The 27,275-nt window shown below is 34.0% G+C and overlaps 2 protein-coding genes across 4 annotated transcripts in view; one reads left to right on the top strand and one right to left on the bottom strand.

The window, feature by feature from the left end:
* The window catches only part of COG5 (component of oligomeric golgi complex 5), a 282,510-nt gene that overhangs the window by 188,642 nt on the left and 66,593 nt on the right, over positions 1-27,275 (bottom strand). The window lies entirely within an intron of this gene.
* GPR22 (G protein-coupled receptor 22) lies at positions 18,726-20,366 on the top strand. Its single transcript, XM_082846507.1, has one exon. The coding sequence runs from the start codon at positions 18,741-18,743 to the stop codon at positions 20,040-20,042; it is 1,302 nt and encodes a 433-aa protein (XP_082702633.1). The 5' UTR covers positions 18,726-18,740; the 3' UTR covers positions 20,043-20,366.

Below are 27,275 nucleotides of genomic sequence, written 5' to 3'. Positions count from 1 at the left end.
ACTGTTAAGAAAGTTACTACAGGGCTTCCCTGGTGGCGCAGTGGTTGAGAGTCCGCCTGCCGATGCAGGGGACACGGGTTCGTGCCCCGGTCCGGGAAGATCCCACATGCCGCGGAGCGGCTGGCCCTGTGAGCCATGGCTGCTGAGCCTGCGCTCCACAACGGGAGAGGCCACAACAGTGAGAGGCCCGCGTACCGCAAAAAAAAAAAAAAAAAAAAAAAAAAGAAAGTTACTACATATAATATCATTAATGAAAATCAGACAAATATAAAGAACTAAGCAGAATGAGACCGGGTAGGTGGGCAGGGCCAGGCTCACATATTAACTAAATGACTCCCTGAACATCAGCAACTACAACGTGTGTTTCATACACTTGTCTCAATAAATAAACGAATCAGTGTAAGTCAAGGAATCTTCCAAGACAAGTGAAACACATTTAAAACCTGAAGTGTTAAGTCATCTAATGTTTTCACAGAGCAATTTTCCCCAGGTAACACAAGTCATATAATGAACATGTGATGTTCAAAAAAAGAGCGTAACAGCACAGCATAAATTTTGATTCTACTAGTGTAAGAGCTCATCTGTGACTCAACAGATTTAAATATCTGACATATCTATTATGATACCAATAAATTTATGTTTCTTTATTCTAGGCTCAAATACTCTCAAATCCAAGTGTAATGTCAAACATGCATTTTAAAAATATTAAATTACTGTACTATAAATCCTCTCAGGTCACTCAACACTTTTCTTCAATTTTTATAACTCTGAGTTATATTTACATATCTAAAACATCCAACTTAAAGCAAATTTTAGAAATTTACTCAAATTGATAAAATGCTCATAAACACTGCTATTGTATATCCATCAAAAGGGGGGGGGGACTTCCTGGTGGCACAGTGGTTAAGAATCCACCTGCCAATGCAGGGGACGCAGGTTTGAGCCCTGTTCTGGGAAGATCCCACATGCCACAGAGCAACTAAGCACTTGTACCACAACTACTGAGCCTGAGCTCCAGAGCCCATGAGCCACAACTACTGAGCCCGCGTGCCTAGAGCCCGTGCACCACAAGAGAAGCCACCACAACAAAGAGTAGCCCCCGCTCGCCACAACTAGAGAAAGCCCGTGTGCAGCAATGAAGACCCAATGCAGCCAAAAATAAATAAATAAATAAATTTATTTTTTTAAAAAAAAAGAGGGAGGGAGAGGAAAATTCAAGAGTAAAAGACCATTGTAAAAATAATCAAATAAGACAAAAGCAAGGAATTAAAATTCAAAAGACAAAAAGCATTGCCAAATTGTAGTATATATGACTGAAAAAGATTAATCAATGAATAACTGCATCTAACAAATATAAAGTCTTAATACAGAGTATAAATAACTACTCTATGAGGTAGCCACTTAAGACAACAACCTAACATAAATACAGTCCTTGAAAGCTTAAGATAATTTCAAATTTGAATTTAACTCAGAAAATGACATGAAATTTGAAAAGTAAAATCTACAGATGGAAGTCTAGTACTGTGTGTTTTACCTCTGGAGTTGCAGGCTGAACCACGATTCTATTCTTACATTACAAATCTGTTGTGTGGGGAGCGGGGGAGGAATAACTGTGTTACAGAAAAGAGGATAGAACAAATTGTTGTAAGAACATGTAGTTTTTAAATGTGTCTTTATTCTTTACAAGTAATCTTATTCTTTAAGGTTTATTTTTTTATATAAAAGGACTCATCCATATTTAAAACACCTAATGCCCTTCATGTTTCTTAGTATGAGAATGATCCAGAAGTCACTGCTAATTTACTCACATTATAGCTTTTTTAAAACCCACAGTATCATAAGAAAAATGAGGAAGGGATTCTTCTGCATGTTTTCTTTCCCTACCATAAACCAGAAACACCAATACAAGCCACTACCAAGAAGAGGAGAGAAGAGAGACTGGTGGGGACAGCAGCTGTGTTGAATCTCAGAAAGGACATGCGTTGGCAGATTTGTGAGGTGATGCTTGCAACACAATGTGCCTAGATCTAGTCTGATTTCAAAATTTTTTTACTTTAAAAAAAATTCTGTACTTGATGTTTTGCTTTTTAGAGAACTATATCCCTACCCATAACAGAACATTTTTGCCTGAGATGTTCTAATTCATTAGTCTTATTATGTTGTCACGGGAGGGATGGGGGAGGAGCTATTAATTTACAAAATGAAGAAAAACATGGCCAAAATCAACTCAGAAATGAGTATGTATCCCAAAAATACCTTATATCTATATACTTTATTACAGTTTAAAAGCAATTTTTTAATATTTGCAATTTAAATTCAACTAAAAGTACCTAAGATAAACTATTCCAGTGGTTTGGAGTTTTTCCTTAAAAATCAACATTTTAAGATATCATAAATATAAAATTCAAAACAGCAGTATAAGTAGCAAATATGCACATATTGATAGAATACAGTTGGAAGAACAAGGGAAGATAATATATATGAGTGCAAAATGGAACAAGGTATAAATGAACTTGCAAGAGGATGAAACAGGAATCCACATAGTAGGTTTAGGCTTAAATGAAAGAATATGTATACATCCTTCACTTGACACAGAATGAAGGGTAGACAAACAACTGAAGATCTAGATAGGCTTTTACATGGGATATATAGGGAGCAAGAAGTTGACAAAGTTCAAGCCTCTGTTTTTTCAATGAAGAAGTAAGAAGTAAGGTCTTCTGGTAAAAATGAGAGAGAGGGGAAGATTGCTTGAACAAAGTTGTGATGGTCTATGTCTAGGGTGATCAAACTAAGGCCCATGGGCCAAACATTCATGCTAAGAATGGTTTTCACATCTTTAAAGAGTCAGCAAGGAGGGAATTCCCTGGTGGTCCAGTGGTTAATTAAGATTTGGCGCTTTCACTGCCATGGGCCCGGGTTGGATCCCTGGTCAGGGAACTAAGATCCCACAAGCCACGAGGCCAAAAAAAAAAGGGTCAGCAAGGAAAAAAAGAAGAAAATGTGATACAGACTGTATGTGGTCCCAAACGCCTAAAATATTTACCATCTGGCCCTTTACAGAAAAAGTCTGTCAATCCCTAGTCTATCAAATAGCACCTGTGAGAGGGGAGAAATGACTAGACGTTAGAAAACATAAATTTGCAAAAGCATCAACCTCAGTAAGCACCAGTGTTATCCTTTTCTCCAACAGGGAGAAAATTAACAGAGACACAAAAGAAAACAGTGCAGGGCAGATAACTTAAATGGAAGGAATCTGAATTACATGATACAAAATATTACCAGCCTATAATTAGACTGTAACTTAAGAAACTAGGCATAAAAAGTAAAATCAAATATTTTAATAATTTTAAGACCATGGTAAGAGGAATGCCACAAGATGGTTTATAATCAACTGCTAAAAGAAACTCAGTGATAATTTTTACAACAAATTTGGAACTTCTGCTTCCAACCTGAAAGAGTAATTAGTACAGTGCTTACCCTAGCAACTAGAAAACTGGACAAAATTTATGAAAATACCATTTTCAGATACTGGACAACAGCAAATGCAAGACTGTGATCCCTGAAAAACAAATGAAGTGAAATCTATAATTATCCAGGCTTTCTGGCTAAATACACTTTCCCCTACAACACAAGAGAAAACTCTAGTGAAGCACAATGGTCTGGATGAGTTGAAGGGATGAATGTGAATTAAGGAAGGCTGAGGCAGCCAGAAGCTGAGGCAGAAAAAAGTAAGCTTAGCAGAGACACAATTCCAGAAATTTCTATATAGGGTTTCTTGAATATTAAAAGGAATATTATGTTATGAATACATATGTAAGACTCAAAGAGGCCAGGCAAAGAACTACCAGAAAGCCTGCAAACTGATCAACTCTAGGAGCTCACAGAGAGAGCACTGCAAGATGTTCCAGCTTGGAAAGCTGGAATGAAGACACATCATTGACCACAGGGGAATTCATTACAGATCTATGAAGGATTATGCCTTAATGGTAAGGCTAAACTAGTCTCAGAGGAAAGGTTCCTATAAAACTGACTCAATACAGCTTAAAAGCAAACCTCAAAAGAATCAAGTTGATCCACAAGTAACCTGACTACCTAAATGAACAAAATACAACATCCACTAAAAGAAGACAACAAAATCCATTTACAGTGTTCAAACACAATGGCCAGTATCCAATCAAAAATTATTAGAAATACAAAGATGCAAAAAAAAGATGAAATTAAGTGATAAAGATTTTAAAATATCTATTATAATTACGTCCACAGATTTAAAGAAAAATATGAACACAATGAAGAGAAAATGGAACTATAAAAATTGATCAAATAAAACTTTTAGAGCTGAGGGACTTCCCTGGTGGTCCAGTGGCTAAGACGCCACGCTCCCAATGCAGGGGGCCCGGGTTTGATCCCTGGTCAGGGAACCAGATCCCATATGCCGCAACTAAGAGTTTGCATGCTGCAACTAAAGACCCCACATGCCGCAACTAAAAGATCCCACATGCTGCAACTGAAGACCCCACATGCCGCAACTAAAAGATCCTGCATTCCGCAACGAAGATCCCGCACACAGCAACGAAGATCCTGTGTGCCGCAACTAAGACCCGGCACAGCCAAATAAATTAATTAATTAAATAAATATTTTTTTAAAACTTTGGAGCTGAAAAAAACAGTATTTGAACTGAAAAATTCACTGGAAGCACTCAATACAGATCAGACACTACAAAAGAGAAGACTGATGAACATAAAACCAGAGCCAAACTAAAGGTACAAAATATAAGCGAACAGAGACTTAATGATACATGGGACAATACCAAAAGCCAAAAATACATGTTATCAGAGTCCCAGAAGAAGAGGAAAGATGTGAAAAAGAAAAAGTACTTAAAGAATGGATTTTTTTCAAATTTGATGAGAAAAAACAAACAACAAATTGAAGCAGCAGCAGCAACAACACAAACCCAAGAATATAAGTGAGCCCAAAGGAAGGTAAACACAAAGAAACCACACCAATGTAAACCATAATGAAACTATGGAAACAATGAAATAAAAATCTTAAAAATGGCCAGAGGGAAAAAAGACAAATTATATAGCAATGAACAAAGGTTAAGATCCATCACAGACCTCTCATCAGAAACTATCCCTACAGAAAACAACAAAATAGTTTTTAAATGACAAAAGAAAAAAGTCAATATAGTTCTCTATATACAGTGAAAATAAGTCAAAAATGAAGACACAAGGAAAACATCTTTGACAAAAGCAGAAAGAACTTGTTGCCAGAAAGCCTGTACTACAAAAAAAAAAGTCAAAGTTCTTCAGATTGAAGGAAAATAATACCAGAATCTCTGATGTACAAAAAGAAATAGTGTCAGAAATTATAAATCTATGCATAAATATAAAATTTTTATCTTTAAAATTTATTTAAAAGATAATTGGCTGTTTAAAACAAAAACAGTAATGATCTATTAAAAAGTTTACAACATAAGTGAAAGTAAACTCTTAAAAAAAGAAAAAACAGCACGAAAGATGGAAGAGGGCCAAAGAAAGTGATATAGTAAGTATCTAACATTATATGTGATATGATCTATTACTTGTAAAAAACAAAAAAACTGTTTTAAGTTAAACATGTATATCATAAAATCTAAAACAACCACTAAAATAAGAAATTTAAAGATATAGCTAATAAGTCAATAGACTACTTACTATTCCATTTTATTTAATCATTAATTACTAAAAATAGTAATTTTTCCTATTCCATCATTTGTAATAGTAAAAATGGAATAGCAGAAGTTACTTAATCCAAAAGAAGGTAGAAAAGGAAGGAAAAATGAAAAAGAACACATAAAACAAATAAAATGCCAAGTGGAGGACTTAAACCTAATCACATGGAAAATTATATTAATGTGAATGTTCTGCACTCCAATTAAAAGAGAGAAATCCGAATGGAAGAAAAGCAAAAACAAACTATTACTATCCACAGAAAACACACCACACCTTAAAAAATAAAGACACAGAAGAGTTGAAAATATATATGATGTAAAGCATATCAAAACAAACCTGGAGTAACTACATTGATATCAGACAAAGCAGACATCAGAACAAGCAGTTATTATTAGGGATAAAGACATATAATTCATAACGCTCTTAAATGTTCATGAATTCAATAAAAATACACGATGCAAAAACTGGAAAAAGTGAAAGGAGAAATAGATAAATTCAGAATTATAGTTGGGAACTTCATATCTCCTCTTTCAGTAAAAAGTTACCTTCAGTAAAAGGCTAATAATACAAATAAACAGAAAATCAGTAAGGCAAGAAAAGACTTGAACTGTATTATCAATCAAATTGACCTATTTGACATTTATAGAACACTATGCCCAACAATGGGATAAAACACATTATTTTCAAGAGTACATGGAACATTCACTAAGACAGACCATATTCTGGGCCATTACACAAACCAAAACAGATTTTTTAAAACTGAAATTGTACAAAGTATGTTCTCTGATCGTGATGGAATTAAATTTGAAATCACTAACAAAAAAAATTTTTTTTAATCACCAAATATTTGGAAATTGAAAAACTCACTTTTAAATAACCCATGTGTCAACAAAGAAATACAATGGAAATTAGAAAATTAGAGAACATACTGAGTGATTACAAATATTTGACAAAAAGATTTAAAGTTGTTAAATAAACTTTCACCAAAGTAGTAGAAGGAAGGAAATACTAAAGAGCAGAAATCAATAAAACAGAAAAAGAACTATAAGAACACTATTCATTAAGACCAATGAAACCAAAAGCTGGTTATTGAAAAGATTAGCAAAACTGATAAACCTCTAGGCAAAGTGACCAAGAAAAAAGAAGATACATATTTCCAATATCAGTAATGAAAGGGAAGGTATCAGTACAATCCTGCTAATATTTGAATATAATGACAAAATGTTAAAAATAAATTAATGCCAATAAATTTGGCAAATTAAATGATATAACAATTTACTTGAAAGATACTTATCACCAAAACAGACAGAAGAAAAATAAAAAATCTGAATCTATTAAATTACTTGAATTTATAATTAAAAGCTTTAACAACATAAAACCTTGTGGCTCACTCATCTTCTCTAGTGAATTCTATCAAACAGTTAAGGAAGGACCAGTACCGATCTTACACAAATGTTTTTAAAACTAAAGGAAGAAGAAACATTTTCAACTCATTATGAATCTGACATTATTGCCCTGATTCGAAAACCAGACCAAAAAAAAAAAAAGCAATAAAAGAAAATGACAAACCAATATCCCTCATGAACATATAGGCAAAATACTTCATCAAAATAACTGCAAATAAAATCATGCAATATCTAAAAGGGTAATCTACTATGACCAAGTAGGGTCATGAATTTAATCTATATTATCAAGGTAAATAGCTGCCAGGAGACCTGAGGTTACAGGGCAACCAACCAACCCAAACTCTAAAGAAAAACAGGTACCTTGAAGGACAAATGGGGGCATGAGTACTTGAGTACCTGGGGAAGACAATCCTGGACACCAGGAAGAATAATTCAGCTAAAATTGTTAATGAATTCCTAAAGGCTGAGTTTGTGCTAGCAAGAAAATATAGAACCCATGGAGGCCACAAACACAAGGGAAGGCATACCCATTCACAGGTTCTTCAGAGACCTCACCAGGTTTGCGCACGCATGCGCGCGCGCACACACACACACACACACACACACACACACACAAAGACCAGGTGCAGAGTGAGAGGTCTGAGAAAGCATCCCTCATGCTTGGGGATGAGAAGAGCAACCACTGAGAGAAAGGCATGAAGTTCAGCCTGGATCCTTTCTACCATCTCTAATGCATGGGAGAATAAAAGTCTAAAACCACTGAGGGAAGTGCAACAAACCCTCTGATTTTCTGAACATTGTTGAAAACCCATTCGAGCTATGAAAAGGAAGCAGCAAAAAACCCTATATGCCTAGGGGAGGAAAAGGAATTCCAGTACAAGTGGAAGTGAGTGACACACATGGAGAAGTTCCCTTTCCTAAAACTTAGAACACCACGGTTACCCAGTCTACTATAGTGGGTATCTTGCTGTTTTTGATAATGGATCCAAGTGGAAATGGGAGCAATTGGGATGTACAGGCTTGAGTGACACAAACTGACCGGTGGCTGCGATTTGGTCCATACTTTGCAGCCCCAAAGAGAGATGTTTTTAACCTGTCTTCCAACTGGTACATCTGAAGGCTATGCTATAGGCAACAGCCCAAGACTCAGTAAAAATACAACAACGTTAATCAAGAGTATTGCTCAGAGCTATGAGGATGGAACAGAGGGATCACATCCACTCTCGGTTTTCTGGAGCTGGCACTGAGACTGAACAGCTGCAGCAGCACAATGGATACCATCAGCTTATAACTTGGCCGAACTATCAGTCAACCAGGTCTAGGTATTCACAGGAACTTCTGTGCATCAAGGACCCCAGTGAACCAGTGGTTTGCTTCAGGTGATGGAATGAAAGAAAAGGTTTCCCCCAAAAGGGTTCACTTCCATCCCTTCATGCAAAACCAAGATTACACCAAGGTGAGGCCAGCTGCACCCTTGAATAAACCATTTTCATTTGTTCATTTGACCTTCAATGAAGCCTATTGGGCCCTTTCCTTGTTAGTTGTCAAGTCCAAGTGACATCAGGCCAGAGAGTCACAAGGCACCTATGGGTCAGGTAACTGGTTTAACAAGACCGTAGCAGTAGGCCTGTTCAAAAGAGGTGCATTTGGCAGCTGGATCAGGCAGGTGGCACTGCTGTGCTAAGAAATGGCCTGAGCACTTTAGCAGCCGCAAAGTCTTTATTTAACTAAAGCTGTGTTTTTTTCTTTCCTCCTGGGATGGTACATTGTGCTAGATCACCGGGGAGGGGACATGCAGGAGCCCATGAATGGGGCAATCTCCTGTTAATTTATAAACCTTCACAACATAAGCATGTAAAAAACATCAATACCAAATACACATTCGCCAGGGGAAGCCAGAAGAACAGTACATGAATAAGCCCAGAGGCTCCACCCACACTTTAGCTTTTCTTGAATTTGAGTGCCACCCACCGTCCACCCCCCCCGCAGGAACACAAACTAAGGACTTTCACACACACATACAAGGGACTAGCCAGCAGACGGCATTATTTTCTGACCAGGAGCGTGGGGCGTAGAGTAGTGGGGGGCTGGCTTGTAGAAGAGGGCTGAGGTGGTGGGAGGCTTTTCTCCTGCTGGTTCCTCGCCCCGTGGTCAGCGCCGCTTCCTCCCACATGCCTCCAAACTCCTCTGAGCCCCTGGGCCTAGGGGCTGTTGAGCTGCCCACGTGCGTGCTGCAACAGCTCCACCCTGCAGTCCGGTGCCTTCGGCCTCCCTGCCACCTACTGTGCTTTCTCCCCACAGGACCAGGTTGGAGGGTGCTTGGGCACCTCTATCCAACAGAGCTATAAAAGTTTGAATTTCTCCCCTCTCCTTGCGCTCCCCTGCCGTACTTGGCTTTTATTTTAAGCAGCTGAGGTTAGAGCAGAGAGGGAGAGGAATCAGAGGGCACAAAGGGAAAAAGAAGCTCTGCACCAATAAGCAAGACTATGCAGCTACATCCAATTTCAAGCGGCTGCCTACTTGGACTCAACAAATGAACTTATAACGTATTAAGTCTATCCAAAGCTCTGTATCCTCATTGCTGAACGCCTTTTATTTTAGCTCCGGGGAGCCCTTGATTCAGTAGCTACAGTCATACTGCCTTCTATGGAGGCCCAGAGGCTTGCTGCCTCACAGATGTAATTACATTATTTCTTCCTATAGCCTGGAGCCTGAGCAACAACCATAGTACCATTTGGGCAGCTTCATTTAACTGCTTAGCCTCTAAGAACTCATTAACACGTAAGTCAGTAAAAGATCTACTAGCCCACCACTTAAACAAGAGCATTTGCTATTGCATTTCATGCTCTCTAAACCAGCCCACAAGGGCCCTTGTCTTCTCTTTTGTAGGAAGCCATGTATCAGTCAACATGTCTTTGTTGCCAATATTGTCAGAAATCGTGAAGGGTCTAGGATTTTACCCTATTTGCAGGCTATGAAGCTAGCTTGTTTCTGTCATGTATACTGGCAGAAGACACAGCAAGCAGTATGAGAGATCATGTCACTCTGACAGTTCACTTTCCTATCCAGGTCCTCCTGGCAGAGGGACCTGCTTGGATACTCTGGATACAGTAGGTTTGCATCACAGCCAAAGAACACTGTGCTGGACAATTTACCATTTTTATAACAAGCAGAAGCAAGTCTGCTCTTTGGGGAGTTATTATTGCATCCCTCCAAGTGGCTAGCTTCCAACACAACCCTGAGAAATGGACCAGGTAAAGAACAGTCAGGTTTTTTCATTCTTAGCATGCCCAGCAATCCCCAGCATGCCCTAGGACCTTCAGGGATGCTCAGGGCCCATGGCAGAATGCTTCTCCCAACACACTTTTATCAAATCTAATACCAGAGGTCCTACACAGTAGCATAAGGCAAGAAAAGAAATAAAAGTTACACATGGTTCAAGAAGTAAACTGTCTCTATTTGCAGACAACGTTAATTGTCTTTACAGAAAATACCATGGTATTCACAAAAAAAGTTCCCAAGACTAATATACGAGTTTAGTGAAGTTGCAGGATACAAGGTCAATATACAAAAAATAATTGTATCAATATTTCTCTCTACTAAAAATAAACAAGGATAATAAATAAGCAAAGGACTCATAACAGCACATAAGAAGGGATTTGCCATAGCTTTGTTAAATATATAATCTAGTTAATCAGCTGACTTGGTTTCAGAACACAGAAATGAATTTGATCCTGCATAATAACCTACAATAGAAGAATTATAAGAAAAATGAAGCAGCAACAGAAAGAGAAACCAATGTGGGAAAAAAAAGCATAAACATGTGTGTGTAATTCTTTGATGGAAATATGAGAAAAACATCAACAAAATCCGTAATATTTAAAAATGCAAAAAGGGGTATAAGGCAGTCAAAAGAGCATGCCAGAAAATTAGGGTCATGGGTCGTAATAATTTGGACAAGGGCCCCAAACAACATGCCAACAGTAGGACAACAGACGGAGATTAAGTAGTAATAGTCACAGGGTCCAAAATCGAGGTTTAGATGAGAAAAAAGGAAAGAAATGCCATGTATTTATTGCTGTAATAGATGCTGGCAAATGACTTACAATCACATACTGTAAAAAATAAAAATGAAAAATTTTAAATGCCCAACTTAGGTGAGATAGGGAAGGATGGGGAAGAATGCTGGAGTTTTTCGGTTAAGACATACAATTCTGATGCATGTACTTTATCCAATTATAATCAGTTTTCAATTATCCTCTTTTATAGATAATGAATCACCAATATTGTTGACTCTCTACTACCCTGGCTACTCCCCACTTGAGGGAGGTTTCAGCAGATGGTCCATTTCTATTTTTCTGGTAAAACATTTGTTGTGATAGAAATTTAAAGTTGAGAAGCCAAATGAAACTTTTGAATTGGCTTTAAACTGAAATAATCCTTTCTACCTTGGCCTCTAGTATCAGAAAGAGTTGAGAGTTAGCTATGTTAAGTATTCACTGAAAAAGTACTCTTGAAGCAATACAATTTAAAAAGTGATTTTTCAGCAATTAGAAACTGCTTTCGCATATATACTTTGCAAATAGTTTCAAAGCACTGTCAGTTGTGGTTAATTCCAATATTTCACAAAGTTGAGGTTTTTTTATTTACAAATTCAAAATCATCAAAAATTCTGTAGCATTAGAGCCAGACACAAGCTAGATAAGAATGATCTGATAAGAACAGTAAATTTAAATGTGAACAGTAAATTACTCTCTCATACTCAAAGTTGTCCAAACTTAAGGAGGCAAATATATAAAATTAAAAGTCAAGGACTCCCATATCAGGAATTTTAGCTCCTAAACTAAATAAAACTCAAAATGTTTTTAACTTAAAGAAAAACACAGCTTGGGAAGAGGGATTTTAATAGAGATATGTGAGTGTTAGATTCACATCTGTTGCTTAGTTATTATTAGGAAACTTAAACTGCTTTCCCAGGTTATTATTAACTAATTAATAAGTAATCTATAAAATGATTTTGTAACATTTGGTTTTAAATCACTAATTACAGCATTTTTCAAAATTAGTATCCTATATGAATACAAAATATATTAAATGCAAAATTGTGAAAATCTGTTGCTATGGAAGTAAGAATCTGTAAATTCTGATGTTTATAATTTGATATTAATTTTTTTCATGAAAAGAATATAATCTGATTCTCACTCAAGGGGTTTAGATATCTTCTTCTTTGTTAAAAACAAAGGAATTTAGAATTATCCTGCTAAGAGATCAAAGAACCTTATAATCATCAAACCAATTTGTGGTTTTAAAAAAGAAAATTATAGGGGAGTTCCCTGGTAGTACTTAGGATTCGGGGATTTCACTGCCATGGCCCAGGTTCAGCCTCTGGTCGGGGAACTGAGACCCTGCAAACTGCATGGCACGACCAAAAAATAAAATAAGAAAGAAAAAGAAAAATACACTAAGCATTGTATGCAGTAAGAAGTAACCATTATTTGTAATATCTTGTGTATCCCTAACCACAAGTCACAGGGAATAAAAGGTGTTGTCTAGACCTGAACTTTCTTGCTGTCATTATGTCTTACAGAGATCCCAGAATTTATTTTTTCAAAACAGTCTGAGTATAACTTGGAAATACTGTCTCACAGAGAGCTAAACAAAACACAGAAATATAACATCAATTTAAAAAGTCAAAGCTATATCGTGACCCAGAGAATGCTTGACTTATCAAAAGTCATGTAACTAATAAGTAGTGACTGAACCCAAATCATCCAATTTTAAGTCAAAACTACCCTCAGAATTTTCCAAAGAGAGAGGGCCAGCTATATATAGTTAGAAGGGGGTTTGCAGACTTCTAACTTACCTAGACTGACTAACTTAACCTACACCTTCTCATGTCATTAAACTTTTCTTTGCCTTTGTTTCCTCTACTTCATGGTGATATTTTGACAATAAATGTAAGCAAATACTTGAATTCTTTGGTAGAAAAGCACTATACGTATTTCACTATGTTAATAACTTCTCGTCTCTACCACAAGTTTCAACTGATATCTTTACTTTTAGTTTTAAGCTGCAAACAACACTATATGTGTGCATGTGCACACCTTTCAGCATGGCTGGCATTCTAAGATCCTTTTCTCCAATTTTCAAAATGCATGAAAAGTAGCACAATATTTTAATTTTTATCATTATCAAAGCCCTGCCACCCAAAGCTCTGCAGAAAACTGTAGAAATTCACAGCAAAATTTTCCACCACATTACTCTCAACTTCTGTGGAAATGCAACTCACAGCTCATATACTATTCAGCCAGCCCCCTGTGCAGCTTAAACATTAGCAGTGGAAGATTAAAATGTATACTGATTTTCAAAATTATAAACAGTAACTTCAATTACAAATTTAAAACCTAGCACATATTTTAAGAAATGCACATCACTAACATTCCTAAAATAACGGAAATAGGTAATCAATATTCTAATAATTCAGTGATTTGCAATGACTTCTGTTTTGTTAAGAGATATAGAATCCAGCCACTTTATATACTCAAGTCTAAGAAAAAGGTTTCCTCAATGTGTTCCTCAATATTGAAAATAGAAAATTATTCATAAGTAACCAAAATTAACAGAAATTTAAATTTAAAGTAATATTTTGTTATCTACACCATTGTTTTTAATTCTTTTGACAGCATATCTTAAAATAATTTAGCTTTGTAACTTATGAAGACATGTAATTAACTTCCTTTTTCCTTTACCAATATATTTACCCAATAACATTAGCATACAGCATTAGAGTATAGCAATCCACTAAAAGTACCCATGTTAAAAACAGAAACAGCAGTTGAAATAAAATATGATGGCACATGATCGGTACGTATCTACTGAGCACGGGTTACCAGAGGTGAAGACTGAATAGTAATATCAAAAGTAATGCACATGATTAAATCTTTTCATACTGAGACTCTACTAATAGCAGTGGAATTAAAAAAAAATTGTAGGGTGTAATCACCTTAAATCAAGCTTTATTAATATTTTGAATGAATGAATGAATACCTGAATGAATGACTACTGCAGTCATAATAATATTTAACACCTTGAGATGTTCACAACAATTTGGAATACACAGAGAAGATGACCTGAATACAAACAAACTAGTTGAAATTCAATGTGGTTCACAGTAAAGATGCAGTGCCCTTCTATTTGTAGAACAAAGAATCTCAACAAAAAAACATATATACAACTAAAATATTTTCAAGTGCAATTATCCGAGGCTTTAAAAAGAATATATACATTTTACTATGTAATTCTTTCTTGCCCCCCCCAACACCACCACCCTATATCTTTTTAATGTTTGGCAAAAGTGAACAACAAACCAGAATACGCATTTTTTTAAAGACTAATTTACTCCTGTTCTATTTAAGAGCAACACACAACCACTTATAACTACAGCCTTTTAAAAAAGCATCCTTATATAAAACAGTGGGGGGGGAATCCCTGCTATACATATGAAGCACAATTTAAGCCCAATACAACTGACCAATCAAAATTAGTGAACGCACTGCATCTCTCTGCAGTGGAGAGAAGCCACAAGGTAGGCTGTCATTCTGCAAAAGCTGCCCAGAACAGGCTTTCCTCTGAAAAGCAGTGCCATTCCTTTTTAGAAAGACTGAATCTAAGTGCTGTCTCTGGAGACAAGAAGCCTTCAGTATGTTAAATTACTTTCATTATGTATTTTCAGATGCTTATTGATTCCACAGTAGGAAGAGTGAGAGACTGCAGCAGCCTCCAAGCAGCACTACATGTTCCATACATTAGCAGTACTGCTGAAACAATGGCACAGTACAGACACACATTTTCATTAAGGTCTTTTTCGAAGAGGTGTTTATGACCCTCTTCCCCCAGTCCTCTACTAACCAGTGAACAAAATGAATCAATCAAAACTGGAAATGCTTCAACTACATCAAGAATTTATCAAATCTTTAGCAGAGGTAAGATGTGTTCCTTATTATAGTATTCAGCTGCTTTTGAACCAGCATAGTGGGGTAAAATTACTTTGAAAAATTTCAGCCTAAATTTTAAGAGTTTATTTGCTTAATTCTACTTATTGCTAAACATGTATCTTTTAGATCTATTTATTTTAAGACATGATATGTTTTAAATGTATTTTTTTAGGATGCAATGTTAAATACAAAGAATATTCTTTGTTGAATCACTCTGAAGACAGATATCAGCTTTTTAAGTCACTTCAGATATACTGAATATCCTTAATTTCATCAGTAGTCTTTCTGAAGTGTTCAAAAAATGCTTATATTTCTTGAAAGAATCAGTTTTACTATTTAGCTATTATTTATTACTCAATTTTAGGTTTATTATTGGGCATGTTCATTGAAAATTATTTAATTTGCAGTCACCTTTTACATCACCCTTTACATTTCAATTACATGAACAGTTCATCAATGGAAATTTATAGTGTTTTATCATGGAATCTGTTTTAATCAGTTAAAATTCAAACCATGTGCTGATAAGCAAGCAACAATATTTTACAGCAGGAAATACTTTAAAATTTATTATAAAGATAAGAGGAAATGACAGTATGTTTAATATATGCTAATTGCTCATAATCTCTGAAAATACAGGTTAACTTCTAAAATGAGAGCAGAAATTGGTTTAAAAAATACAGCTTTTCTTTCATGGTAATATTTGTAATGTTAACTCTATTACTAAATATTATACTTACAGTCTTTGTTAGGAAAAGAGAATATTTAAAGAAACCGTTAAATTTATGCATAACTATGGCTCTAATAATACAGTTTGCTTACTTTGATAAAAAATACTGTGTATGGTGTTAAACAAACACAACTAAAGTAACTTTCAATTAATAGGAAATTATTAGGAACCCTATTCCTTAACCATTTTTTTTTCTTTTTCACAAGGGCCCAAAGCAGCTAATTCAGTATTTACAACTGACAATATGAAGAATGCATCTGACCCATCACCTCCCTAGCTGTCTGAACCACAAATTGCAGGATATTCTTGCAACAATGATTTTAAGACATTAAGGAGTTAAAACCAGAGAATATAGGTCTACGTTACTGCTGGGATATAACACATCGACAGTAACCATCCTAAGAAGATGCTATATAAAACAGCCACAAAATGAAAATATAACTGTAAAAGCCTGAAAACAAAATGGTGAGCATTTTTAAAGGGGGAGTTTATAATTTAACATACCAAAATTGTGGAGCCACCAATTCTTGAAGAAACAAGGAAACATGGATTGCCAAGAGAATGATATACATTACCAGCAAGCTAAATGAAGCTTTAGCAAGTATTTTTCTGTGCTAAATATTCAGATATTCGTATCAATTGATATTACTAAAGGATTTTTCCATCTGAGTTTTATGACCAATTATGTATCCTCTTCTAATGAAAACAAACCAAATTAAATAGCAGATGGTTTTTATCAAGAGAACATGGACTGGACTTATAACCAAGTTATGTGACCAAGAAATCATTTCAAAATAATGAGGACTGCTATAGAAACAGATTTACATTTGTAACAAAAGGATGTCTAAGTACATTTTAGAAGCTAGAAACCTTATGTTTCTTTTGTTTTCACATGTTCTGGAAAATAAAGAGACATCATCACATATTCTCTCAAAGGGAAACAATTCCTTTCATTTGAGGAAGTTTCTCTCAGTCGTGACTTTTTAAGGCAAAACAAACACAAGTATTTTGTACTGGTCTTTAGAAATTCATCAGCCAACTAAATCTCACAATTCATGCAGTTGAAGTACTGGAGAGAAAAATGAAAGAATTCCTACAAGACATGAAATAAAACACAGCTACTTCACTGTTGTCAGGTAAAAATTCATGTCCAAATCTGTTAATGACATCATGTATCATATTGTGAAAAACTGCTATAGTGAGCCAAAAGGCCCATAAGGCAACAGCAAACAGGTAGGTCAGAAGATGCATGCACCCCACGACACTGTTTAACATTTACAAGAGAAAAGAATCTTGCTCTAGAGTAGATGCATTTTCCTTAATTATCATCTAAATTGACACTCCTGCTTTATTTAATTCTAAATCTAACTGATGTGACAAAGACCTGATGTTTAATCTGTCAGTTCAGAAAATTTGGCACACTTTAAAATTTTCCATTTTTATAGGATTTCAATGCTCGCTAAGACCTTCACTTACTCAAATATATGCCTTTAGTAAGCTCAAAAGAAATTAATAATGTTAGCATTTGTGTTTCTGAAACACTACCTTTAAAATAATATGCATAAATAAAACTATATTCTAAAACTTGTCAAAGTTTACATCAAGTGAAAGGCTAACATGAGTTCTGAAAATTATTAGCTTTTATAATTTGTTATGATTTTGCAGGCAAAATGCTGTACTTGAAATGTGAAATATAGTTGGTTGTATGATTTTATATTTTAACTAAATATACTAATTACTGACATTTTAGCCCAGCAAATCAGACATTATTTTTATAAATTACTCTAAACTTCTATATATTAAAATACAGATATACATGAATTAGCAAGTTTGGTTTTTTTCTTTTAATTTTCCTCAAAATGATATACACTGGGTGATTTACACAAAAGGTTTCACAGGAAATGTGTAACTTTAATAGATTCCTCAGAAAATGGGCTTCAGACACTCCTTTTCCCTAAAATTTCATTTTTTGCTTTAAAAATTCTGTTTAATAAAATCAACTGATGCATTCTTTTAAACCACCTTAAAAATGGCTATTTCTTAATATGATATTAAATTTCAATTTTCTCCTTCTACAAGATATGAAAGGGTGTGGTCACAAAATAAATCATTCATTCATAAGAGTGATTAGTGCTCTTTTACTAAGGTCTGTGGTGTTTTACTTCAAAATAATGTCCTTTTTTTTCCAATTTTTATAAGTTTGATTGTTATAAAGTTCAGTGAGCACTTTCACTGAGAAATATGAAATATTTATCATTTGCCTACTTCAGTGGGAAATAACTCCAGATAACCCCAAACACACTGTTGACTGCTGAATATGAATTTCAATCAAGAACACGGACAAAGTGGTTTAAAACAAACTAGTGCTCTGTGCCATTTGTCATTTTAAGTAAACATTTGTCCTGTTCATTTGAAATCTCATGGGAATAATTATACCTACACTAATTGTGCTACAACATGTTAAAATAGCGTTTATTTTCCACCTACTCACAACATTTTAAAATGAAATCTTAAAACACTGGGCTAAAATTAGTTTTGCATACTGGGTAGTTTTATTATACAAAAATATACTGTATCTCAAATAATAACCTTGAAAAACCCAAATAAGGAAAACCTTTTTAGTTTAGTAAACAATTTTGAACTATATAGGAGCAATCCCCAGTACAGTTATTTCTTCAAATGGGGAACCCAATTTCCTTTTACATCAAAACAATGCAAACCTTGATGTTTTCTAATTCTACATTTTCCATTAATAGTTTATAAATTTAAAAATTAAACTAAGTACACAATAAAAAAATTTTTTTACAAAGAACACAGGTTTTGTACGTCATTTAAATTGCCAAATATCAAATAGTTTATTCTATTTCACTTTCTAGGGAAAAAACCAACTGCTCCAAAAGAATGTGTTTTTCTCCCATTCTGGAAATCAACATGCAGTCTGAATCTAACATTACAGTGCGAGATGACATTGATGACATCAACACCAATATGTACCAACCACTATCATATCCATTAAGCTTTCAAGTGTCTCTCACCGGATTTCTTATGTTAGAAATTGTGTTGGGACTTGGCAGCAACCTCACCGTACTGGTACTTTACTGCATGAAATCCAACTTAATCAACTCTGTCAGTAACATTATTACGATGAATCTTCATGTACTTGATGTAATCATTTGTGTGGGATGTATTCCTCTAACTATAGTTATTCTTCTGCTTTCACTGGAGAGTAACACTGCTCTCATCTGCTGTTTCCATGAGGCCTGTGTATCTTTTACAAGTGTCTCAACAGCAATCAACGTTTTTGCTATCACTTTGGACAGATATGACATCTCTGTAAAGCCTGCAAACCGAATTCTGACAATGGGCAGAGCTGTAATGCTAATGATATCCATTTGGATTTTTTCATTTTTCTCATTCCTGATTCCCTTTATTGAGGTAAATTTTTTCAGCCTTCAAAGTGGAAATACATGGGAAAACAAGACACTTCTGTGTGTCAGTACGAATGAATACTACACTGAACTGGGAATGTATTATCACCTGCTAGTACAGATCCCAATATTCTTTTTCACTGTCATAGTAATGTTAATCACATACAGCAAAATACTTCAGGCCCTCAATATTCGAATAGGCACAAGATTCTCAACAGGGCAGAAGAAGAAAGCAAGAAAGAAAAAGACGATTTCTCTAACCACACAACACGAGACTACAGACATGTCACAAAGCAGTGGTGGGAGAAATGTAGTCTTTGGTGTCAGAACTTCAGTCTCTGTAATAATTGCCCTCCGGCGAGCTATGAAACGACACCGTGAACGACGAGAAAGGCAAAAGAGGGTCTTCAAAATGTCTTTATTGATTATTTCTACATTTCTTCTCTGCTGGACACCAATTTCTGTTTTAAATACCACCATTTTATGTTTAGGCCCAAGTGACCTTTTAGTAAAATTAAGGTTGTGTTTTCTAGTCATGGGTTATGGAACAACTATATTTCATCCTCTATTATATGCATTTACTAGACAAAAATTTCAAAAGGTCTTGAAAAGTAAAATGAAAAAGCGAGTTGTTTCCATAGTAGAAGCTGATCCCATGCCTAATAATGCTGTAATACACAACTCTTGGATAGATCCTAAAAGAAACAAAAAAATTACCTTTGAAGATAGTGAAATTAGAGAAAAATGTTTAGTACCTCAGGTTGTCACAGACTAGGGAAAAGGCTAAGTTTCACCAAACCCACACTCAGAAGTTTTAAATTTAAACTGTAAAAAATTACTGCCAAATATAAGAAAAACATTTTAAGTACTGGTTATGTTGTAAATTTTCAATGTAAATGTCAAGATTAGATTAGGTCATATATATTCAATTTCTTCATTACTTAATGTATTTGTTGCATGGCAGTTTGTTAAGGTAATATCATGTGTATATTTTGTCAATATTATGTCCAACAGAAGATATTTATGTAAGTCATATTTTCTAAAGAATAAATACATAGCCTTAAAACACTGTATAACTTTAAAATATAACTGACACAGGTATCCTTGCTTTTTTTTTTTATAAAGTGTATTGTTTCTAAGCCACAAACTATATCTGTATGTTAACAACTGGAATAGCATTTTAACATAAAAAGCAAAATTATGGGCTCCAAGCAACCAAAATGACCCAGGATTTTCTATACCACTATATTATGTTTTCTAGCATAGTCTACTTGCTATAATATTTGATTCATCAAAAATAATGAACTATATATGAAACTTTATCCTTTTTGGAATGGAGGAAATTGTAGGATTTATCAGGATTTTAAAATTCAAGAACCAAAAAACAAACAACCGTGTATATGCACATCAAGATAGGGAAACTTCTGAAATTCAAGTTTATTATGAAAAAGAGACTGATTTTCTAAGATCAAGGGCACTATGCCTATAATATACAAATGAACTGACAATAAAAGGAAGGAAGAAAACTAAGGCTTCTTTCCTCCTTCCTCACTTTGGTTGAGTTAACCCAAATGCTCTGGAAATACAGTATACTGGCAAAAACCAGTGCATTAAAATAAACAGACATCCTAACTTTATTCAAGTCAGCCTTTTTGTATAACAGAAGTTAACTACTAAAATCTGAATACAAGGAAGGGAAAAAAAAGCCTTTATGTCATTATAGAAAAGCCAACTCTTTCTAACTTTAGAAACATAACAACTTTAGAGTCATACAATTTACACAATGTTCCTACACTCTCAGAGCTCCCAAGTGTTTCCAAATATAGTAGTCCTTTTCAACTCTCAAAGTCATTAAAGTGGCAATAAATCTTGTGAATTTTTTTACTCTACACCACGTAATTAAATTTAAAGCATTTTGCCTCCAATCCCCAATTCATGTTAGAAAACTGTGAAATTACTAATCCTAACTATAGATATCAGGTTTGAGAATCTCATATCACGCAAGTATTTTCCAATTGTTATAATCTAATAATCTATTGATGAGTGCTAATTATCACTGTACCTGAAACACAGCAATAAGTTATTTAAAGTAGGCAAATACTTGCTCCCTTGTAATGGGTTAACTGGACAATTCTTTATTGTTTTTTCATACTGTATTCACTAAATCAAGTAGCAACTCATTTTTAAATAAAAAATTTTTATGTCATTCAATAATAATCTCTCATTGAAAGAAACATGTTTTCATTAGGTGGTCTTCTATAATTAAAAATTAAATGTTGGACTGTGAAGAAAACAACCAATTCAATAATATACCACTTTTATGTAAATAAATGAAATTCATCCAATTTAGTTTACTGAATACCTTATCCCTTGGGGAAATGAGAACCATGCAATAGCAGGAATTCATTGAGGTTTACATGACAAATTTAACAGTGATATATTTCTGATAATAATGTTATGTTGACATAATGTCAAATCTTGGCAAAGAAGCGGTTTCCTCCTGCCTTACTTTGTATTCTTTTATGGAATTAAAGAAATGCTTCAATTTGACAAAATGTAGCATAAACAATTAAGACTAATTTTTTGAAAACTTAAAGAGAAATTAGTATTGCATAAAGACATTAAGAAAATTTTCATTCGACAAATATATTTAGCACAGAGTATCTCCTAATATATTCATTTAAAAAATTTTAAATAATTTTGTACTTGGATTTCTGAGCATAAATATTTTAATATTTAGCTTTATAATCTTAATAAAAATTAGACTATTTTTAGAAAAGTCTTCATGTTAAGAAAAATCCATTGTGTTCTAAATATTTTTCATCTTCAAGTCTATAAATATGCCAAAGAACTCAGTTTAAAAACATTCTTCTAATAAATCTGCCTAAACTGCGTTCATGCCCTCTTGTTCTCTGTAATAAGAAATCTAACAAAATAAAGAACAAATAGCAAATATTATAATGTTGCCCTCTAAACTGCTACTACTTCTACACTTGACACTGGAACTATTAACAAGCATTTCTGCCCACCTGTAATAATCTTTCAGACATACAAAAGTGCACCCACTGGTTTACAACAAAGAATATTCATATTTACCAGATAACCTCTAGTAGCTTTTCAGTGTTAAATAATATGTAAACCAAATTAACATTTATGTTAAAAGTTCAACTTTTAAAAACAAGTCACAAATATGTTTGCAATTACTGATCTCAGCTTAAAGGAGAGAATGAGAAGCTTAGATAATTTTTTATTTAAATGTTGTTCAATGAAAAGGTGAAATATTTTTATTTTTCTTATGATGGCCCTTAACACAATGTGTAAATTTTTTACTTTATTTCAAATAATTTTACCAAAAAAGCGTTAATGCTAATTCTTCATGTTAGAATGAAATTTTTAAATGCAAAAGCAATAGAGGTAACAATACATTCAATATGGGATCTTCTTAAAATCATATTTTTCTATCCATATGCCACAAATAATATCAATTTCTATATAGCTAACTGGGTTAGTTCTTGAAAACTACTAAAAACTATTCTTTTAAAAACTAACCAAAGATGAGCTCAACAAGATATGGAACTGTTGTTTTCTCTTTTGTTTCCTAATTTAAGGTCATTGTTATTCTACCAACTAGTACCCAACTGATGTTCAGACATAATAAAAATGAATTATTTACAATGATGCTTTATTAAAAAATGCCATTCATAGCAATGAATAATTCTATACTTCTCCCCCATAATAAGTCAATTTTTAGGTATATGGTCGATTTTTAATCCCCCAAATAAAATTATAGCAAAATCTCAGCTCTCTGGACATTAAAAAATCAAACTCCTCATTTCACTGAGATTAGACTTAAACGTAAAAACCTAAAAGTATAAGAAAGGAAGTGCTTACTCGTAGGGCTTTATTCAATACAGTAATTTCAAGACTACCTTCCAAAGTCAATAAAACTTTTGGTTTTATTATATTTTATGATTGTACATTTAAGTGAGCTTTGTAATTCAATTAACATTAGAATCCTTACAAGGTAGAAGGCATTGTGGCTGAAACTCATATATTACCCTCAGAGCTTAAAATCTAGCTGAAACCCTCAGAGCTGAAACTCATACGGCAGAAACTCATATATTACCCTCAGAGCTTAAAATCTAGAATCGAGGTAGTAAAAAGTATGGTAATACCTATGAAAAAAGCAGAATGTGGCAAATGTAAATTAAAAAGAATAAAGTTCTTAACAAACTTAATAAGAAAAGAAGTATGTTGGATTTAAGAACAATATAAACAAAAGCATTGTTAAGGAAAGCTACTAAAGCATATCCTGGAAACAGTAAATTGTTCTCTTTAAAAGAAAAATAATACAGTAGTGAGAAGTTGATATGGTAAGTTAAATTAGAACCAAAAGACAGAGGCCTTAAATGCCAGCAGAGAAATCTGAGCAGGGGAATAACGCGATAAGAAATGAGCTACAGGGAAAAACAAACAAACAAAAAACAGCAATATGTAGAAAGAGGTGATTGAGTAAGACACAGAAATGGGAAGCTGAGAAAGCAAAGAAAACACAGAGGATAGGAAGCTACTGCCATCACCTTGATAGGTAAGGAAAGGCCTGACAACAAGTGCTGGCAGTAGCTCTACAAAGGAGCATACAGATGCGACAGGCAACATCAATGCAGAATCAATACGGTATCCAACTGACTAGAAAGCCAACTGTTATAAGAGAGTGAAGAATTAAAAATGATGGCCATAAAAAGACCACAAGAAATTAGATTTCCTCAATGATCTAAGAACTTTTTAAATTATGCTTTGAATAAAGTACATGGGTAACAAGGGCAAAAACAAAAAGAATTTCTGGCAAAGCAGAAAATTCAATTAAGTAAAATAAACAACTATTCAAGAATGTTCTAGTTATTACAAATATCCAAAATGAAAATTCCTATTTGATGTTTTAAATTATCTACTTTATATTTCACATATTGGTTTATTCAGTTTTTCCATTAAACGCATTATTTTCTTCTTTGGTACTTTTTTCAATTATAAACAATGGCAAAATTCCAAGGTATACAAAGCAAAAAATATAAATATGATCCTTTGCTTCTTTCCTAATAATTTATTGTAAATATCCATCCAACTCATTATATACATATCACCTTCATTCCTTGCTAATGGTTGCGTAAGAATAATTTTTAAAAATTAAAAAATCATATAAGCGAAGTTTCTAAAAATAATATTGATAAAATATCAAATACTTAAACCTTTTTCTATTATAATTAAATAGCTTCAAGCTACACTTAAAAAGGTAAGAAAGGTAACTTAGCAAACTGTGAAGCAGGTTCTTTTTCTAAATGGAAGTTAAAAGCAAGGGAAAAACCATAAAATAATTTATTTCTTTTCTTCCTTTCCACTCAGTAAGAAATATAAAAACTAGAGAAAACTTTTGACACCTATTTTCTTTACATCTCAGAGATAGACACCTGTGTGAGACCCCTATGGGACTGGCGTGAACTCAAGGAAAGCTAAATGTGAGATGACTAATAATAAATCTCAGGGAAGAGAGAAGCTCAGATCACAATATAAACAAGAAATATAAGGAGATAATTAAACACAGATAAGACAGGAAAAAGATCTAAAATACTCAGAGATGCTCAACTCTTAAGAGAAATACAAAGAGAACACAGAACTGTGGGTTAGAGAGTTCACAAAAGAAAGCTAATTTGAAGACTTGCTAAAAAGCATTCCAAACAATGAAAGGATTAAAATAAAACCCAGACAACAGATAGACTGGACAGATTAGTAATATGATAACATATATTACATCATAAGAAGTAGAATGAAAGAATATTATAACAATTCACAAACATCTGGAACACAGTAGTACTGAGATGTAGAAACAAAAGGAAAATTGGGTTCATCGTTAATACGAAAGCTATCACCTTCGAAAGAATACTCATTTTTATGAGAGAAAGAGAGATGAGCAAATTTAACACAGTAATATTTCTCCCCAGCTCATGATAAAATAAGGTGTGAAAAAAACCCTAAGTATCCCTACCCTTCTATCTACACTTTTTTTTTTTTTTTTTTTTTTTTACAGACCTCTGTAAGCTGTATCCATGGTTTTCAAGCATGACAGCTTTGTACTTCCACCAGCAAGTGGTAAAAAGCACTGTCATTCCTATCAGGGCCACCAATATCAACTCCATACCATTATCAAACCAGAAGCATCAAGTAAGATAAAAAAGGAGAGCTCAGTCTGTCTGGGATTGAGGTCATTTCCCTCACCCTGCTTCCATGAAAGCAATTATGTCATATTTCTGAGAGACATTAAGCAAGACAGACTACCAAAACACATCCACCAATTTTTCAGGGAGAAAAGAAAAAGCAGCAAGAGAAGATAATAACGTTATGAGGAATCACTTTCCACTCAGACAGTTCTGGACATATAACACTAATAAGGGATGCAAAATGAAAAATTTTTAATTTAACATAAAAAATTTTAATGCTAACAATGAGAGTTCTGGCCATATGAGACACAGACTGTAGGAATGAGAAATACATATGGGACTGATATATATACACAGCAGCCTTTAATATTATACACAATCCCATATGTCATATGGTATGTGGAATACTGATTGGGTAGAGAAGAACCAAACATATGTATTTCACTCTAATATTGTTAATGCCTCACTCAGAACAGGCTGAAATGTAAAAAATCAAACTACATAATCTACACTTAAACAATTTTCTTCCCAATTCTTAAAAAGCTGCAGTCTTTCTTTTGCTGTTGAATTTTTTCCAAGTATCACTTCTTACAAGCAACAAAATGCTAGCAAACTGTAGTTACCTAAATTTATAAAACTGTCTTTAATCCACACAATAAAATAATGGTCTGTAATACTAATATCACCTTTCATAATGCTTCCCCAAAAAAGTGACTGATAAATACTAATGGAAGAGTAAATATTTGTGAAATTGAAAGGAACAATTTTTAAACTTCTGACCCTACGGAACCTTGTTTAGGAGAGAGTTCCTCAAACTATAGCCCACCTACATCAGAACCTCTATGGTGTCTGTTTGGAAACTGCAGTTTCTGGGCCCCACCTTTACGTTAGGAGTCAGAACAGCTATGGCTGCAGCCCTGAATAATAAGTTTTAATAAGTACCCTCAGGTGATTTGTGTGCTAAAGCTTAAGAACCATTACTTTATATACCGGAAGACAGACTGTGTATCAAAGTGACAGACATTCAAGTAACTAATAAATGAAAAGATATAGAAGCAGCTCTGAACTCAATTCAGGCCACAGTGCCTTCTTAAGGAAAAAATTTTTAAGCTTACTTCATTTTAACTAATAAAATTTTAATTGAACCATATATACTATAGTTCAGCAGGATATCTGTTTCCTTAAGAAATAAAATTCTATTTTCTAAAAAGAAGTTACCTAGGCAAAAGTTTCCTTTAAAAATCATATACTCAGAAGATAAAATAGTACTAAACATAAAGAAGATGACACTATAAAGTGTTACTTTCACTTCATTCAGCCAAAATATTCTGTCAATTATAAACTGCACAACTAGTGTTTGTCATAATGTTATCTTATTCTGGTAAGCACTAAAGGTAAGCACTAAACTGGCATATTTTTGCTCATTTCAATACAAAACTTATTACTTCTAAAATAAGTTCTCAGGGAAAATACTAAAAAACTCTATTTTGTGTATCTTTTGAACAGATGTCACTCAAGTTAGGTAGATGGTTTGAGTCAAACATTTTTCCTTTATTATTGTAATTTCCTTTGTTTGTGCCATCAACACAATTTAGGAAATATTCAGCTACTCTTTGGTAATTTATGACAACTTTAATTTCCTATTCTGTTTTATAACAGTTTAAGTAACAATGGTATTCAGTGTTACTTAAATACTTCAAATGGTATTACAGAAGCACTACCCTGGGAACATTTCTTATTAACCCTTTCACTAAGAATTCTTTCCAACAACGCTGATATTATTTTCTGTTGTAATT

This window comes from Leucopleurus acutus, assembly GCF_964270905.1.
Source record: "Leucopleurus acutus genome assembly, chromosome: 9".
In the NCBI taxonomy this organism is placed as follows: Eukaryota; Metazoa; Chordata; class Mammalia; order Artiodactyla; family Delphinidae; genus Leucopleurus; species Leucopleurus acutus.
This window is presented reverse-complemented; position numbering and strand designations above follow the sequence as displayed.

What these genes read in the sequence shown, in the direction of transcription:
- GPR22 (XM_082846507.1), top strand. Translation starts at nt 18,741, where the DNA reads ATGTGTTTTTCTCCCATTCTGGAAATCAACATGCAGTCTGAATCTAAC.